The 18,854-nt window shown below is 38.3% G+C and overlaps 2 protein-coding genes across 3 annotated transcripts in view; one reads left to right on the plus strand and one right to left on the minus strand.

Moving 5' to 3' along the window:
- Positions 1 to 3,293, minus strand: LOC110950261 (hatching enzyme 1.2-like). The gene is made up of 6 exons (XM_051937038.1): positions 3,261 to 3,293; positions 2,877 to 2,946; positions 2,677 to 2,791; positions 1,293 to 1,465; positions 474 to 555; positions 1 to 384 (listed from the first exon to the last, which is right to left on the minus strand). The coding sequence occupies exons 1-6, from the start codon at positions 3,291 to 3,293 to the stop codon at positions 135 to 137; spliced, it is 723 nt and encodes a 240-aa protein (XP_051792998.1). The 3' UTR covers positions 1 to 134.
- A 2,275-nt stretch (positions 3,294 to 5,568) lies between these two features.
- igf2r (insulin-like growth factor 2 receptor) overlaps positions 5,569 to 18,854 on the plus strand; it is a 54,459-nt gene continuing 41,173 nt past the window's right edge. For both annotated transcript variants that reach the window (XM_051960653.1, XM_022192725.2), the window contains exons 1-3: positions 5,569 to 5,812; positions 7,560 to 7,699; positions 14,194 to 14,312. In XM_051960653.1, the coding sequence (XP_051816613.1) occupies positions 5,679 to 5,812; positions 7,560 to 7,699; positions 14,194 to 14,312 (393 nt within the window). In that variant the 5' untranslated portion in view covers positions 5,569 to 5,678. The remainder of the gene's footprint in view (positions 5,813 to 7,559; positions 7,700 to 14,193; positions 14,313 to 18,854) is intronic.

Below are 18,854 nucleotides of genomic sequence, written 5' to 3' on the forward strand. Positions count from 1 at the left end.
AGGTTTATCTTTTATTGTGACACTCCTGTGACTCCATACTATCCAAGTGGAGAAAGAAAGACACTCCAAGCAGACGATTGCATTTGATTTTTTTTGTTTTACCCTTTTTATTAAATCTCACCAACAAATGTCAGCTAGTAACCAAAAGCCTTTTCTGCTATTTCATCCGCTCGTCTGAAAGAAGAAATGTGTGTTAGCGTTGTTGGGCAAAATGAAGTCAAGTGAAACATTTGGTGACAGGCAGTAGCTAAGAGGTCTTTACCACAGTGGTAGAGTTTGTTCAGTCTCTGTACGTCCAGTTGGCTCAGATGAGTCCTCTGACCCATCTTCACTCCGCTCCGTTTGGGCAACACAGTCGGACTTCCATCTACACTGAAAAAATACCTGCGCCAACAAGGAAGGAGATGAAATTAGTCTGTCATATAAGCAAAACGAAGCTATACTTTGGTACTCTGAATAAATGTGAAACCTACTGCCCATAGTGCATTATGGAGTTTAGATCATATGGCAGGTTGAAAGTGTCTCCACGTTTCACCTTGAAGTTCCTTTTCTTGTCTTTAAATCAGAAAAAAAACAAAAACAAATTGTTAACATGTCTTGGGAAGTTGAAAATATCTAAACGTTTCACACAACGTACTTCTAGATGCCATATGCTGAGATGTTGTTGGTTGCGTTTGTATTGGCATCAGCTGTCAGTTTGACATCTTTCACTCATGTTGGGGGGGTGGGGGGTGGTCAAGGAGCAGGGGTATGAGTGATTGAATGGCATTATATTCACCTGTTCAGCACAGCGGCTGCATGGAGAAGGGGTGAGTTGGAAGAGCGGATTTTTGTTGACTGCTAATCTAACTGAAGTGAATATGGACAGTCAAACATGGAAATGGCTTTGTCGTTTGTGTAGTGAGTCAACAGTGCAAATGCTCCCTCACTTAGACTCTCAGTGACTTCTTTGTTTAGTTTGGAGTCACTACAATACTGAAGCGTGTGTTCTATTTGTCACAGAGAATTGAGGTTTGAGATCTTTAATGTGTCACTTTGTCAAGAGATGGAGGTGGATCAGTAATCTGGCAACAAAATAAAGGCCTGCTAAGGATAATAATTGAAATCCTCCAAATCTAAACCACCTTTCAATGTTTGAATAAGCACATACTGGTGGCCTTTAACCCCAAAACACTGCATGTGCTCAGTGTTTCTACTCCTCAGAAAGATAAATCCAGCTTTAAGTATGCAAACAGTTTGGACACAGACAATGTTTTCCTACAGTTAATCAGGATTAAAGTCTGTTTTTTTACTTGGTTTGATGCTCTGCCAGTTCACGGTGACATGCTGATCCCGGTCTGTTCGCGTGTGTTCATGATAGAATCCCAGAGCATGGATGATCTCGTGACAAAGGTTCCCCACACTACATGCTGGACCAAAAAAGACCGACTGCACTCCTCCCCGGCAGCCAATATACGATGCACAGCTGGAGAGCCAAGCACAGACAGTGAGACAAACATTCAGTTCACTCAAATTAAAAACAACAACAAAAAAATATGGCATCTTCTAGTGGTACCAAGGCATGCCATTGAATTAGATTTATTTGCCCAGATTTTGAGAAACTTTTTTTTTTTTTTTTTTTAAAAGATGAATTTCTCAAATATCATGTCACCTCCATTGTTTTGGAACAGTGTATAAAGTTCCCGTACTGACGACCGTTTCAGTAACTCCAATAATAAAATACAAACAGTGACAGTGGAATATCAAGTCTCAGACAGAAGACTTACAACCAGAATCAAAACTGAATATGTTGCATGCGTTTCTTATTGTGCCTCATTAAAATGTGTTAAAATGATTTTATTGACTATTTATGATGCTCTTTTTGGCTATATTTCTGACTTCTGAATGAACACTACAACTACAGGGGACGGAGTGTTTGTTCAGGGCACTAGTGGAATTATAAAACAATGGACCCCTGAGCACAGATGTTTTGTCCAACATAGGATCAAGACACCGACAGTCACACAGATGTGACTTGTTATGATTTTTTTGTCTGACTTTGGTCATTTTGAGTCCCTTTGCATCTGTTTTTTTTTTTTTTTGTACCATTTTGGTCATTTTCTCTTATTTTAAACATTTTGCATCTCTTTATGGGCATTTGCATTTAATTTTGGTCATTTTTTCTCAACATTTTCATACGTTGATGACTATTGTTGAAATCATACTCAGGTGCAGGTTTGTAGACTTTTTCTTAAGGTTTCAACTTGGAGCCCAAATTCCGTTTTGTGGTTTCTAATATATGCATTGGATGCATTTAATTTCGTCTCTTTTTCTGGTCATTTTGTCTTTTTGACCCATTTTGGCCATTTTCTGTCTCATTTTAAACATCTTTGTGGTCATTTTCATTTGATTTTGGTCATTTTGTGTCACATTTTTATCACTTTGGGGTTCAGATTATTAACTTCGTCTCTCTGAGGTAAATTTACATCTCTGTATTTCGGTGTTGCATTTTGGTCATTTTACATTTCTTTTGCGTTCATTTTGAGTGTTGCGAGTCTGTCTGGTACATACATTATAATTCTGGGTCACTACACCTGGACCTGTTAGGTAATCTATGATCCTGCATCAAGGCAATCCAGTTGTAATATCTTCTACATCTCTTTAAGACCTGTTTCCGATTTACTCAAATTGTCTCACCCTTTGCCGTCTTGTATCTTCAGGTAGTTCAGCTCATTGGTGTGTTTCTGGAAGCGAATACATGTGGCATCTGTTATCATCTTGAAGGCAGCGTAGACCTCTGACTCTCGGTGAGCTGTTGGGGTGAAAACTCAGAAGTTGGTTTGTCGTCTGCACCCAATGGTCAAACGTCCTGCCAGGTTTGATCCACAACAACCCACCCAGTTCTTTACTGATGGTGAAATGGACAGTGGCGTCTGACCATATGGTCTTCACAGCGTTCCTGTCCTCCTGTAGGTGTAGACAGAATGTTTAGGATTAATACACCTGTTTGAAATACAAAAACTCTGCAGTTGTTTCAACATCCAGAACCTTCTCATGATCACAAATTACTTTATCCATCCATTATCTAAACAACGCTTAATCCTCATTAGGGTCGCAGTGGCTGGAGTCTATCCCAGCTGACTTAGGGTGATTTAGAATTATCAGTTATCCTCAGGGTGTCTTTGGACTGTGGGAGGAAGCTGGAAAACCCACACATGCACAGGGAGAACATGCAAACTCCATGCAGAAAGATCCCATGTGGGGAAAAAAAAACATCTTACTGAGAGCAAAATGTCTCCCTCTTGGACCAACATTCCTTCTTGAAGGTCTGGGACAATAAAAGAGCAAAAACAGTCACTTCACATTGTACTTATGAAAACTATTATTATTTGAATTTGGAAAATGCTTTACTTTTACCTTCTAAAGTCTCTGCACTGTCTGTCTGTGGTGGATTGAGCACTAAAGCCACTTTACCTGCAGAAATCTAAATGTTTAATTATACAATTTCAAAGTACAAATCTCAGAAAGTCTTAAAAACCAGTAAACACAGACCTGGAGCAGTGCTAGATTCATTGCGGGTTTCATTTAATGAACTGGCACCAACTGAAACAGAGAAACACGTTAACGATCATCATGTCATTTCATTTGTCAGATTTCATTGTAGAAATACACTAAACAATGTACCTTTTAAAGTTTCTTTGGAGGCTGACTGCAGCACGGCACCCATAGGAGTAACGGTAAGGTTACCTATGCAAATTAAAGGAATTCCTCAAAAATGATTCAATATGTTGTAGCAAATGTAAAAAGTGTAAATGAACACCAACCTGTGACAGGAGTCGCAGCATGCTGGGTTGGACCGACAGGAAAACCACCCACTGCATAAAAAGAAAGAGTCAAAAATCCATATTTGGAAAAAGTATCTGTAATTTGAATGTTTTATTCTGTACCTGTTGACACACAGATGAAGACTAGAAGCCACATGATGCAGGGTGTGCATCGTTTTTTTAAAAAGAGAGGAGCTGTGAAGCTTCTGATTGATTTCTGGCAGTCCGGAGTTTTATCAGGCGTCTGAACAGGTGTGATCACTTCCAGTGATGATGACCTTTCAGCTCAGTGTGAACATCAGAGCACAGAGAGTAGCTATGCTCAGGATACTGAGGTCTTTTACTTAATATTATCCATTCATAGTGCATGAGTGCCAGGACAAGGTTGAACATCTTGGCCTCCTCTTGACTGTGAGGAGTGGAAATAATACATCAGGTGCAGAAAAGTTAAAAAAAATAAATAAATAATTTTAAGTCATAAAAACCACATTTGGCAGCCTTGCAGCTAGAAAAATATTTTTCCTTAAATGGTGGAATACTCTGAGGTTCTGAAACTGCAAAAGCTGTTAAAATGAAAGAAAATAACTACATGCAAAAATACGTATTTTCTGATGTAGACAGTATCATCTGTGAATTAACAAAACATATAAGATCTGTAAGATAATATTTAAGTTATTTACCATTTTTAGAAATCATTATTATGTAGGGTTTTTTTTTCCAAATAAGAGAAAATATCTGTGAAGTAATGATATTTTTGCTGATTGTACTTGATAACAGTAAAAATAAAGTAATTTTAGCCTTTGTCAAAGAATGATTTTTTTTGTTCTGTGGTTTACTAGTTATCTGTAATTTAACAAAATGAACCAAAAATCTATACACTAACAGTAAAATGTTGAAAAAAATTAGTTAAAAATTATTTTTTTTATAAATCATTAATTTTTAATGTGTGGTGATCTCTTTTATCTTCTTATCACGCCTTACCCCCAAAAATGCCATGAAGAAATGCCCAAGAAATATTTTTTAAAACTCCAAAGCTCTTTAGGAACTCTTCAGTATGAATTCTTGAAATAAATGTATGAAAGAAGAGTGTTTGGTGAGACAGTCAGTTCAAATTTCTGAACAAATACATATCAGTTGTGACTATAACGTAAAAATTCAACATTGATTAGACAGCTGTCTGTAATGAACAGTATCTTCTGTTTTATATGCACTGGAAGTTTTTGTGGTGCTCCAGCATGACCACTTGATGTCGCGATATAACACCTGAGCCATTGAAGAACCTCAGTGCGAATTTCTACCCTGAGCTGTAACTTTCAGGCTCTGTTACAGCATTCTCTCACAGTGAAGCCTGCCTTTAAACAGACTCTTGTAATAAATGCATAATGCTGTAGAGGGTTAAGGTTACCAAAGGGTCAGCAGTGAAAGTGGCAGAATTAGAAGAGGATTGCTGTGTGAGGCTTATTTAAGGGCTAAATATTCCCGAAGTTCAAAGAGCCTGGCTCTGTAGCATCGGAAATGATGCGTCCAAGTACCATATGATATACAGCACAAACTATTTCATTTGCCTTTTAATGTATTTTGTCGTTATTTTTACTCAGGTTACTTATATTTGTCCTTTATTGTCTTAATCAGCTACATTATGTGGTTCACCTTCCCACCTTAGTGTACTTTAAATACAAGTTAAATGACTGAAAGAAAAAGCTGCTCCAGTTTACGCACTGTCCTTGAACGCCTCCACAGTCCCCATCATGAGAGTCATGTGATGTTCTGTCATGTGGTGCAGTCACTTCCTACTGATTTGGTCCGGAGCAGAACCGCTCTGCTGTATCATGTCGTCTCACTAAGGCTGCTCAGACGTTATCCAACACAGCAAACATGTTCTTTCCGGGTAAATCTACCCTCTGTGCGCCTCTGAAGCTGGCTCTTTGGTTCATGGCGTGTCTGGGATGTTTGTTGGTCCGGTCCGGAGCGGAGGGGGACAGCAGCCCGTGGTACCAGGACCTCTGCAGGTAACAAACACACCTCCGGCTCCAGCGCCGCAGCTACGAACACATCAGAAAACCGTTCAAGGCCACAGCGTTTCATCTTCTTGTATAAAGAAATGTTCAAACTAACTCTAACTTGATTCAGTAATATGTCAGGTGATGTTTTTACCAGACATGCTCTCCCGCTATCGCACGACCTTTGGCATTCAGCTGCTGCTAAAATCAGCTCACAGACAATCAGTCAGCTCTTTGTTTCAGTCACAATATCAACTTTTAGATCTTCGCTTCTGTCCAACGTTATCGCTCTGAACAGTGTATGCTAGCCCAGTTGTTTAGCTAACATAAAAAGAAAAAGTAGTTTTCAGCTTTCGAAAATGTGCTTCCTGATTTGTTATAACTAGCTAACGTATGAAACAGTTGTTTGAACCCTGAAGCTCCTTATTATTTCGAGCCAGAGGAGTCAGCGGTTTGTTTTAATGAAGCTAAAAGTCTAGCCGAGCTAACTGCTAACGGTGTCAAAACTGGCTAATGCTAAATGTTAGCAACGTCAAATGACAAGTTTGCGAAAAGGTCAGCGGTATGGCAATGTGTATATAAAGCAGCCTTTCCAAACAGAATAACAGCATGAATATTTGAGGTTAAGCTCACTCAGTATTGCCTAAATACAGTGTTGTTCTCCTTTACTGGAGCCCTGACACTGCTGTTCAAATATTGACTCAGCAATCAGGCAGCAATGATAACCAAGAAACTCAACCTGTAGGTTCAGACTGACTGCATATCATTTCCTTGTTTTGGCTGCATTTACTTAACGATCTTAGACGAGGCTGTTTACCAAGAGAAATAGTTGAAGTATTCAGACCCTTTCCATGAGTAAAAGTACTGTGACTGCACTGAAAAGTACTTTACTACGAGTAAAAATCATACAATGAAAAGTACAAATATGCAAGTTTAATCTAGTATCTATCTATTTAATCTATGCTGCAAATAATTATTTATTCCATTATGAATTTGCCTAGTGACCACTTTCTTGATGATTAATTGAGTGGCATTTTAAAAATATGAAGAAAAAAGTAAGTACTTTACATTACAGTTACTCAAAGGGACACTTCAGGTAATGTTTTGTTGAATAAACAGTCTAAACATCAAAAATATTCAAATGAAAATCGGTAAACAATTGCTTTTCAGAAGCATGAAATAATGAAACGTTTGGCATTTTTACTTGAAGAAATACTTAAAGCTCGAGAAAACTTGTTGGTAGTTAAAGTTTGACCAGCTGTCTCAGCTCTACTGTTATTTAGTTTCATCTGTAATATGACATAGTAGCTTACAACTCGTGCCAGGTTTTGCTTTAAAAATGGCCTATACCGTTCAAACTATTATCAGAATTGCTGCCCAGCATTTATAGAATGACAGTGTCACTTCATGACTTCAGTAAAATATCCAGCAAGTCTGAGTATGTTTTTGTTAATTGCTGCTTCACAGACTTTCTCTTTTATACCACTGTAAGCTGTCAGTAGGTTTAAATGGACAAAAGAAGCAGTTTGAATATCACCATTGGCACTTGAAACTGTTTCCAGGCAGTTTGTGGGATTACCAATTGCCTTGCTCATAATGAATGGTGAAAATAGTGGTTAGGTGACAGTTGTTAACCATTTGTTAATCCACATTTGTGTTTTTGTTCTGATAACAAACTATGAGACTGAGGCATAATGTGAACTCAAGTGGATTTCCCTTTGTTATATACTTTATTTCTATTTTCCTTGTCCTGCAGTTATAAATGGGAGGCTATAGACCAAGATCATGGAGTAAAATACACGCTAAAGCTCTGTGAGTCTTCACCGTCAACCAGCTGTGGGCCTGAAGTCGCTGTGTGCGCTCAAGACCTCACCACACAAGTCAAAGAGTCTGTCGGTGAGTACAGTGGAACACCAGGACACAGTGTTATATCACACATCTTATCAGCCAGGTGTGATAGCTTCCTACTTATTTATTTAAGGGTGGATTTACTGTGAGCAGATAGTCATAGTAAAGAGGCTATCAAATCAAATATAATAAATAAGAGTTGCTGATGTCACGGTTAGCAGATGTCAGATGAGGTGTGAGGGAATATATGTTTCTTTATCGAGCTACTTTCGGAGTCTTTATGGAACAGTGTTAACAAGCACAACTTGAGAGAAAGCTGCAAGGTTTCTTGTTATGTTTTTTTTTGGCATGGGCTGTATCTCAGTTTTCTAATCAAAGAGAGACCCTTCCTGACTGTTACTCTCTGATAACTACTGTGCAGCGCCCTTTCCAAGATTTCTTACATTTCAGATTCCCACAGGTGTGCTGTCTTTGCTGTACTTTAATTCTCATTTTCAGCTGCCTCCTACAGCTTCCCTGTAAAGGTGCAGATTTCAGCTTAAAATATCATTTTTCCACCTTTGGCCCCAACACAGACCAACTCTGTGGAATAGAAGCTGTTGCAGTCGTCTGTCTGGCATGAAGCCTGATTTTGCTTTGCTCGGGAAAAGTGTGTTTGTAGCAGCTGTGGACCAAAGCCTGACATGTTGACCCATAGTCCTGCTCTGTTAATTACGAGGTTTATGTTTTAGTGGCATAAGTCCTATGACAATCACACAACAGAGAATTTCACAGCTCATTATGGGCACTGCTGGAGAATAATCTGCATCCTAGGGGCTGTCATTTAGCTGTGAGGTCAGATTTTGGTCATTCCCTCCCCATATAGTCTGTTGCTGTGTGAGGCATGAAATTTGTTTTGAACTGTAAAATGTTACAGTTTGGCATTTTGACATTTTGTCAGCAGCTTAAATGGAAATGTGTTCGTGGTGGTTTAGTTTGGTAATGGCTGGCTGTAGAGTGAGGGTTCTTACTGACAGCTGTTCATTGTCTTAACAATAACTGTTTCTTTGATTAAATATGCTTTCATTGCTTTTTATAAGAATACTATTTCCTGGAGATTAAATCAAAAGTTTTGAGTTGGACATTTTTGAGATCATTTCAATACATTTATTTGTCTAAAATCTTTGCGCTCTTTTTTTAAAATTATCTACTTTTGATGATGCATTTTCATTGTGTACTTCTTTCTCTCCATTAGTCTTTTAATCGTTTTGATTTTAAAGTTTCACTACGTAGTGAAGAATGGCCATACAAATTTGCCACAGCTCAATGAAGTGTATTCCAGTGGTATGTGTTTTTCAGTCAACACTCTATCAAGTATCCAGACAAAGAAAAGCTAAAAGTCTTCACATTTGCAAAGTTTTTCCTGCATACGGGAATTTTTGGCATCCTCTAAGAGAATTTAGGCTGCACCAAAAGACAATCACAAGCACCAAATGAGTAATAATAAATTTAGAATAACAACAGACATTTTCTTTATCCACTGAGGTTTACTTTTCCTCAGGCATGATGGATGTATTTCTATTGAACAAGCTAACACAGACTTGTCTTTACCTAATGTGGACCGATCATGCTGCTAGTCCGGCACAGTCATCTCTCAAAATCTCATTCTGAGCTGGAAAAACCCTGACTTGAGAAGCTGCACTGAGTGAATGTTGCCATTATTGCTTGCAGAATACCGACAACAATTGTTTTATCAAAATATTTGCAAAATGTATGTGAGTGTACGATTACAAAACATGTGAATTGAATGTGTGGAGACTTTCAAGAGAAGCACGTTTGACACGTTGGCCACCGTGGGTTTATTAGATTCTTAATTGCATCTATCACCACACAGCTAATCAGCTTTTTACTATATAAATATGCAGTGTGACTAAGAATGAGAAGGGCCATCTTTGCTGCTGTTTCAGTGAAAAACTGCATCAACCATACACAAAATGCGCTTGCCAACAACTGGGGTTCTCTATGCTAATTGAACTGATGCTGGATGGATTAGTCTTTCAGAGCCTCATTAGAGATCTGATCTCTGTGCTGATGAGGCTGAATCTGCTGCTGCTGCTGCCTGTCAGCAACATCCACATCTCTGTCCTGAAAAGCCTGCCGTGTCTCAGCGTCTGTATCTATAGCCCCCCACCTCCCCTGAATTCTTCAATATCAGACAAACTTGTGGCTCTCAGATGCTAACATTCAAGCCCCCTTTTTGGAAGCAAGGAAATACTGTTACATCTCATGTCCTGTAAACCAAAGGAATTTTAGCAACATCGTACAAATCCAGTGAATGTCGAATCACATGTCCAAAAATAAAAAGTAGAAGATTAGTCAGCAACATATTTAATGACTAATAGTTTCAGTTGCTTTTTTTGCTAAATATTTGCTGATTTCAGTTCCTTAAATGTGAGTAATTATTGATTTTCTGTTGTTAATATAATTTTGAATCAAGTATCTTTGTATTGTGGATTGTTTTTTTGCACAATATAAGACATTTGAAGATGTCACTTTGGGCTCTCAGAACTTGTGACAGGATGATTGATCAGAAATATGTGAGGAGATTAACTGATAATTAGAGTAATTGTTAACTGCAGTCAGCTGTAATGTAGTTTTATTTTATGTTATTTACGTAAAAGTCAAGCTGAAGAACATTAAGCTTGCTTAAATAAATTATTGTGTGTAAATTCCAGATATTAATATCTTTTGATTTAAATATCAAGCATTTGGTGTTTTCAGCTTCTCAGATATTGAGATTTGCTGATGTTCTTTGTATTGTATGATAATACTCAAAATATTTGTGGGTTGGATTGAACAGACATTTTGTGAGGGCCTTTTTTTTTTTTTTTTACTAGACTCAACAATTAATGGAAATAAGCAGCAAATTAATATATAGTAAAAAATAATTGCGAGTTGCTTCCCCTGTGTAATTGAAAGTTGTCACATTTGACAGAAATGCTGAAGATTTGTTTCCAAATCTACCAGACACAAATCTCAACTAATATATTGACGGCCTTGTTGTCTTGACCTCCTGTTTTCCTGATCTGCGTTCTTGGCGAGTATCACTTCTTTCTTTGATGTCTTATTTCTTTCTTGTCTTATTTGCGTGAATGCTTGCTTTTCTATGTGTTGTTCCCACATCAATCAGATTTATTCATCTGTGGTTCTGCTCCACATTTTCCCTCAGCAGGGTCCAAAGCAACTCCAAGCGATGGGCTTCCTGCTGAGGAGCGCCCCGGTGTTTTCGAAACTTCTAATCAGAGATGAGTTTAGCCCACGGAACCAATGTGCTGCTTCAGTTTTCCTGTTTTATAAGATAAAGACTCTGTGAAGAATGAATAAACACACTGATGGAAATGTAAAACATCAGAAAATGTAAAAAGTCATCTCTTCATATTAATGTCGCTAACTTCTCATTAAATGCTTCCTCATGTATTCTATCACTGATTACTTTGAACATGTGGTTTTACACATGACTACATTTTCACGGTGGTCAAAACCAGCACTGCTGGCCTGAAAGTTGTGTTACCCTTAATCCAAATGTCACATGCTATTAGTTACTGTCACATAGATTTCCGAGGGAAAAAAAGCTTACTATTATTGTTTTAGGCTGTTTCTCAACTTTAGTTATGTCACCGTCTTAGATTTTGTGTGACCTTTCTGGCTGCCAGACGGCGTTATTTCAGAGTCTCACAACAACAACTTGTCCTGCAGTCTGAGGTTGCGACCTTTCCCCCGGTGACAAATTGGTGTTTGGTAGCTCTCAGCCAGAGTGTCATCTGACTCAGATTCCTGACACTGACAAAGTGCTGTGTTGCTTATTGTTGTTGGTGGGCTGCTGTTTTTCCATCTTATTTTATATGTCCTCATTAAACTCTACTTATTTTTCATGGAGAAAATCTCTTCTGGAAAGTGAAAGAAGCAAGATGTAGCAAACAAGTTGCAGTCAGATGAGCTGGGGTTGAATCACACCAGCTGACTTATCACATGACCCAAGAACACATCATCGGACATAAAGGCTCACTAACACAAATAGGAGCCAATCTCATGCTCCTCCCTCTCTCTGTCCTGCTGGTTTGAGACATGAGTCATGCCGTCTGCATGGCTCTCTTCAGAAGCCGCATGTGGTTCATTGATACACCGACATTCTTGTCTGTTGTTTCTTTTTTGTTTCCGCTATTTAAAAGAATATCTGGAATCAAGGTTAGAACAAACAGTTATTTTGTATCATGTATGACTTTGATTGCATTTAAAAATAATTGTTCACCCTTTTCTTAAATAACTGCAGGCAGTAGTGAAAAATGGCCGTCATAAAGTTTGATTTTTGTCCCTAACAGCTCCAAAGTCCTAATTCAAAGATCATTAATTTGCTATCACATGAAACAAAGCAAAGCTGTGGATTATATTTTTACTTATTAATTCACTTGAATAATTATTCACACAATAAATGGTTGCTGATTAAAAGTAAAGCCAGTGATATTCTGATAATCCAGCACTATTTCAGCATGTTCTTTGCATTTAAATCTGCATTTAGATGCACTAAATTTAGTGCCTAGCTAAATCTTTCTCCAGAAACATGGACTCCACCTTTAATCAACAAAAGACTTCACCTTTAAATGTAATGTGCTGTAAGAAATTATAAAAAATATCTGATTTAAATAGCAAATACCTAGATGTGGTATACACTACCAGTCAAAAGTTTGCACACACCTTCTCATTTCATGTTTTTTCTTGATTTTCATGGCTATTTATATTTTAGATTCTCACTGAAGACATCAAAACTATGAATGAACACATATGGAATTATGTAGTAAACGAAAAAAGTCAGAACATGTTTTATATTTTAGATTCTTCCAAATAGCCACCCTTTGCTTTGATCACTGCTTTGCACACTCTTGGCGTTCTCTCCATGAGCTTCCTGAGGTAGAACCTGAAATGGTTCTTCAGCAGTTTTGAAGGAGTTCCCAGAGATGCTGAACGCTTGTTGGTCCTTCTGCCTTCTCTCTGCGGTCTGTCTCCTCCCAAACCATCTGGATTGGGTTAGAGTTTCTAAAGAACACAAAGTCTTTTGACTGTTAGTGCATATGTAGTATATGTGGTGAATTAGGGCATTTCAATGATGCCTTGTGTTGGACTCTGTGTTTTGTTTTGTTTTTTTACTGCAAATGCACATCTGTTCAGCAAACATCACCGGTTTCCTTGACTTTCAGTAATTGTGATCAGCCAACTCCTAATCTATACTTGTTTCACATTTGGCACACAAATATAAGTGTTTGCTTTAGAGCTACAACCAGAAAAGGTTACTGAGTATTGTCAGTTGTCTGTCAGTCAGCTGTTAGACATAATAGTGATAAAATATGACAAATGGAAACTGTAAATGTTCATTACAAGACCTGAAAGACTGCATCAGGCAGAGACTTGAGTGGTGTTATGTCTGAACAGTTTTGACACACTGACTGCCCTGGTGTACAGTAGATTTTGGTGTTAGTAGGTCAGGCTGTTGCTCAATTACATTCCTTTACAGCTATCTTGTGATAGCAGTCTGTCATATCACAGGGTTCAGAGAGCACAAAAACACACATCAGATCTAATGCAAGTTTTATTTAGAACACATTCAAATGAACGAAATCATAAAAGAAATATGTCCTTGTTTTTGAAGCATTTTAAATACAAAAACACAAGGAAAGAAATGAGCTTGTCAGTTATACACAAACATTTACACACTTCATTAGAAAGGAGATCGTATTGAGTCGCTCTGAACACTATTTGATCCAATTTGTTTCTCTTGTTTGTTGATGCAACAGAGCCAGCTTCAGCTTGTCAGATGTGGTGATACATTTACAGACATCGGGTGTTTTCATAGCATGTCATCTGACTGACCTGTTGTGTTTGTTTAACTTCCTGCCAGTTTTTCAGAGACTGTTCCCACTGATGTTGGTTTTCTTTTCAAGTGCACTGAGATGATTAATGAAGCCTCTGCGCTGACATTGTGATCGAAATAGTATGGCACAGGGGATGTGTGATGTTTGGGAGTGGGATGCAGAGTTTATGTTGACCCACTACGTCAGTGGAAGTTGGTGGGTTAAGATATTAGTCTGTCAAATTTTCTGCTACAGATACTTACGGGGGTGAACAGCCCGAAATGTTTATTGGAATAACTGACAGATCTTTTTCATATCCTGTTCTTTTTTGCTTCTATGTTTTGTCGATAAACATTTCTTGTTTGCAGCATATTGGTGTTCTGTAGCGCCGAATACATTTCATCCATAAAGCATACAGCAAAAGGGTGGAAAGAAAATGAAAGTAAAAACAAGAGAAGCTGCTGCTTTCTTTATTGTAGTTACTATTAATATCCATTTTATCGATGCGGTAATTTGTCACACCTCAGTCTCGTTAAAACAGTATTTGTGTTTCTGTTTTTATCTGTAATTGTGCCGAAAGAGAGCTCCCAATTTCGTTGTTGAACGTAACAATGACAATTAAAGTGACTCGTGACTCGTTTTTCCGTGTCAAATATACAGGTGACTTGTCCCTGCGGAGGCTCTCTGACACCGTGCTGGATTACAACAACACGAAAAAATGTCCTGGAAGCAACAACAACATTCAGACCAGCATCAGCTTCCAGTGTGGGAAAACCATGGTAAGGCTCACAAGCAACAACATTAAATATTTTTAGACACATGATTCATGTTCTTACAAGAGCAGGGTTTATGGGAGTATATTGAAAATGTTGAAATAATTGATTGATGTTGTGTGTGAGCTAACACCTGGTTTGTGCTGAATGTGCTGTGCAGCAGGAGCTCTAGCTCTCTACCAGTGGCTGTAGTTGGCAAGTGCTTGATTGGATACCCACTTACATTTTAGCTGTGTCTTTCAGTAGCTACTAAGTGTGAGAAAGAGAGACAAGGAGGCAACAGGAATTTAAATAAATGAGGCATTCTTGTCTTGAAGCTGTTGTTTTAAAGCAGCATCAATCAGATGTGACATGTGGCAGAGATGAATTACCTGTTCGTAGTTTTGTTACAGCCTGCTGCTATATTTAATGATCTGTCACATAAACAGAATTGTGTTTATGACAACTTAATGTTTGTATTTTCTGATTATTCAATTCAAAAACCAACTTATATGACAAGACTGTACATATGTCATACTTTATTTTAACACACACAAGCACATGTGCTGTGAAGAATAGTTCAGATGTGACACACAAAAGGGAACTATACAAATAAAGAGTGTTATAAATCTATTATATGTATTATAGTCAAATGATAAATATTGAATGGACACATTTGTTAATCCCACTTCCAATAGGTTTTGTGTAGTCCAGCTGTGTGCCATGAATCTTTTATAATTCATGGGTGCTAAAAAGACATTGACAAAAGGTATATTTTATGGAAACTCTGGGCTTCAAGCACCTGAGCAAGGCCTTTAACCCCATCTGCTCGACAGTCGTCTTATTGTGGTTAACCATGCACTCTAACTGCAGCTTCCTGGGTTGTATGAAAAGAGTATCTAAAATTAAAACTAAATAATACAATTTAGGATACACCTGTGCATCCTTGTTCATAGTCTGATGGCAAGCCTCCTCTCTCCTTGAGATGCAGTTTAGTAACTGAGATATCCTAAGATCAATTTTTGGTCTCACAGGCAGGAAGCTGGAGGACAGAGGAGAGGAGGTGGCTGAAAATAGAGAAATAAGAGGAGCCTTTAGAATGGAGTATAGTAAACTTTGCTGTCCTTCAGAGGAAACCTGCCTTGGCACAATGCTCCAGTCTGATGCTTTACATAGAGTATTTGAAACATCATAGAAACATAAGAAGAAATTTCACTATGCATCAAAACAAATTTGAAAACCACATATTTTTTGTCAAAGCCTGTCACACAGGAGGTATATGTATTTCCAAAGAAATAAGCCAAATACATTTTGAAAGCTGTTTTTTTGATGATTGCTATACAGAATTTTATTTCATTATAATTTTGCAGTATCTATTTAATGTCTGTTTGGCATGTTTTAGTAGCCTGTCCTCTCTGGATAATAGTAAGGAGGAGATCCCCAGTGAATAAAATTAACCAGCCACCAGTGGTGTCTGTATTTTAAGTCGATTACTGTCAAATTTAGTAACTTTGTGACAGCTGCACGAGAGTGGTACAGCATAATAATTTTTGCATAATTATACGCACAAATTCACAGATATTGTGCATTCATTATTATCTGTAATGTCAATATGGCAGCAGTGCCCAATTCTGCTATTTACTATATTTTATTTCATAGTCAACAAATTCAAATTTGGACAGCTAACACAGTGAGAGGATAGAGTCTGTTTTGGAAGAGTTTTAACTGCATGCTTTCCTTTTTACCAATAGACCTGGAAGATCAGTGGTCTTGATAAAGCGTGTTTAAGGATATACTGTCTACGGTGTTAACAGGTTTTAATCAGGAGAATTCTAGCTGTCTTAAAATGCAGTAAAGACCTAGCTTATTGCATATCATTGCTGACTCTCCAGCTTGGTACAAAGGTGCAAAATAATAAGCTTTATAGGAGCATAGAGTTCCACCCTGAACCACCACTTAAACTGTGGCGCAACCCTAAAGATGTTATGACTTGCAATGACAGTGCAGTCTGATGCGCGGAAAAAATGAACAGATACCAAGCTGATGTGTTGAAACAAAGATTCAGCTTCTCTTTCACTGCAACAAACAAAAAATATAAAACTGTTTATTTGATGTCAGCTGCCTCCATGTCCGTGAAGCTGTGAATGAAAATAATGTAGAACAATGACAGTCACCTGATACATATTTCCGCTCACTTCAGCTTTTGTGTGTGTGTGGTTTCTGCGGGGTCGCTCATTTGAGTTGGCATTAACTTGTCATTTCCTGTTTGATCACAAAGAATAGTTTTCTGCTTCAGAGGGAGATTTTTCATTTACCGTACATAAATATGAAGAGGAGAAATGAAAGTGGCTTTCACAAAAGTCTTCAAAAGTCATCAGATGCTGAAAAGAAGAAGTGATATTAGCAAAATGCAGATGATCTGTACTAATAACTGGAATCAGCAGAACTGTACCTTGCTTACTTGTCTATATTCAGGTACTTCACAGATTTGAATATTTTTTAAAAAGTACATAATTTCAGATTTCTTCCAATTGCATATTAAAATGGCCTTAGTCTGTCATTTCTCCTCTTCTAAGTGCAATTCTTTCTACCCAACTTTCAGAAGTAAAAAATCTTTGCCAAGAATAGACCTGTCCTTCTAGTCGGGTCAGTGCTATGAAAAGTTTAACTAAGTAGCTCAGAAGCCAAACATGTTCTTTTTTGTCATTCCTTCATAGTTTCAATCAGTGGCTTATTTCAGCAAAGGTTATCACACAAAACCAGATATCAGGATTATAATTCACAAAAGAGTTTTTACAAAGCTGAAATAGTTTGCCTGTGACGTTAAAAGATGCCAGGTTGACTCTCTGGAATGACTGGTAAAACGTGAAAGAAGGAAGGAGTCCAATCCCAGTCTCCATCCAAACACCGAAGCCCTTAATGCTCACACATATTACTGATTGACACGCAGCAGTAGGGCTTGGGTGTGGGACTATATTAAGGCTTGAAATTGTATAAAAAGGAAGAATGGGGCACAATATTGAGCCAGTAGAGGTTGTCTCCAGCTTTAGGTACCTGGGAGTGCAGCTGGATGACGAGCTGGTCTGGTCCACATTTCAGACACAGGGAGGTAGTGTACAGGGTGTGCAGAATTATTAGGCAAGTTGTATTTTTGAGAATTAATTTTATTATTGAACAACAACTATGTTCTCAATGAACACAAACGACTCATAAATATCAAAGCTGAATATTTTTGGAAGTCGGAGTGGGGCTTTTTTAGTTTCAGTATCTTCGGAGGATATCTGTGTGTGCAGGTGACTATTACTGTGCACAATTATTAGGCAACTTAACAAAAAAACAAATGTATACCCATTTCACTTATTTATTTTCACCAGGGAAACCAATATAACAACTCAAAATTTACAAATATACATTTCTGGCATTCAAAAACAAAACAAAAACAAATCAGTGACCAATATAGCCACCTTTCTTTGCGAGGACACTCAAAAGGCTGCCATCCATAGATTCTGTCAGTGTCTTGATCTGTTCATGATCAACATTGCGCGCAGCAGCAACCACAGCCTCCCAGACACTGTTCAGAGAGGTGTTCTGTTTTCCCTCCCTGTAGATCTCACATTTGATGAGGGACCACAGGTTCTCTATGAGGTTCAGATCAGGTGAACAAGGAGGCCATGTCATTATTTTTTCTTCTTTGAAGACCTTTTCTGGCCAGCCACGCAGTGGAGTACTTGGATGCGTGTGATGGAGCATTGTCCTGCATGGAAAATCATGTTTTTCTTGAACGATGCTGACTTCTTCCTGTACCACTGCTTGAAGAAGGTGTCTTCCAGAAACTGGCAGTAGGACTGGGAGTTGACCTTGACTCCATCCTCAACCCGAAAAGGTCCCACAAGCTCATCTTTGATGATACCAGCCCATACCAGTACCCCACCTCCACCTTGCTGGCGTCTGAGTCGGAGTGGAGCTCTCTGCCCTTTACTGATCCAGCCACGGGCCCATCCATCTGGCCCATCAAGACTCACTCTCATTTCATCAGTCCATAAAACCTTAGAAAAATCAGTCTTATGATATTTCTTGGCCCAGTCTTGACGTTTTATCTTGTGTGTCTTGTTCAGTGGTGGTCGTTTTTCAGCCTTTCTTACCTTGGCCATGTCCCTGAGTATTGCACACCTTGTGCTTTTTGACACTCCAGTGATGTTGCAGCTCTGAAATATGGCAAAACTGGTGGCAAATGGCATCTTGGCAGCTTCACGCTTGATTTTCCTCAGTTCACGGGCAGTTATTTTGCGCCTTGTTTTTTCAACACGCTTCTTGCGACCCTGTTGACGATTTTGAATGAAACGTTGATTGTTCGATGATCACACCTCAAAGGTTGGCAATTTTAAGAGTGCTGCATCCCTCTGCAAGACATCTCACTATTTTTGTCTTTTCGGAGTCTGTCAAATCTCTCTTCTGACCCATTTTGCCAAAGGAAATTCAGTTGCCTAATAATTATGCACACCTGATATAGGGTGTTGATGTCATTAGACCACACCCCTTCTCATTACAGAGCTGCACATCACCTGATAT

Source organism: Acanthochromis polyacanthus, chromosome 16 (genome assembly GCF_021347895.1).
Source record: "Acanthochromis polyacanthus isolate Apoly-LR-REF ecotype Palm Island chromosome 16, KAUST_Apoly_ChrSc, whole genome shotgun sequence".
Classification (NCBI taxonomy): Eukaryota; Metazoa; Chordata; class Actinopteri; family Pomacentridae; genus Acanthochromis; species Acanthochromis polyacanthus.

Coding starts and splice junctions, on each gene's coding strand:
- LOC110950261 (XM_051937038.1), bottom strand. CDS start 3,293: ATGTTGGTCCAAGAGGGAGACATTTTGCTCTCA. Junction 2,947..3,260: donor AGGGAGACATTTTGCTCTCA/GTAAGATGTTTT, acceptor CTACACCTACAG/GAGGACAGGAACGCTGTGAA. Junction 1,466..2,676: donor AAGATACAAGACGGCAAAGG/GTGAGACAATTT, acceptor TTGGCTCTCCAG/CTGTGCATCGTATATTGGCT.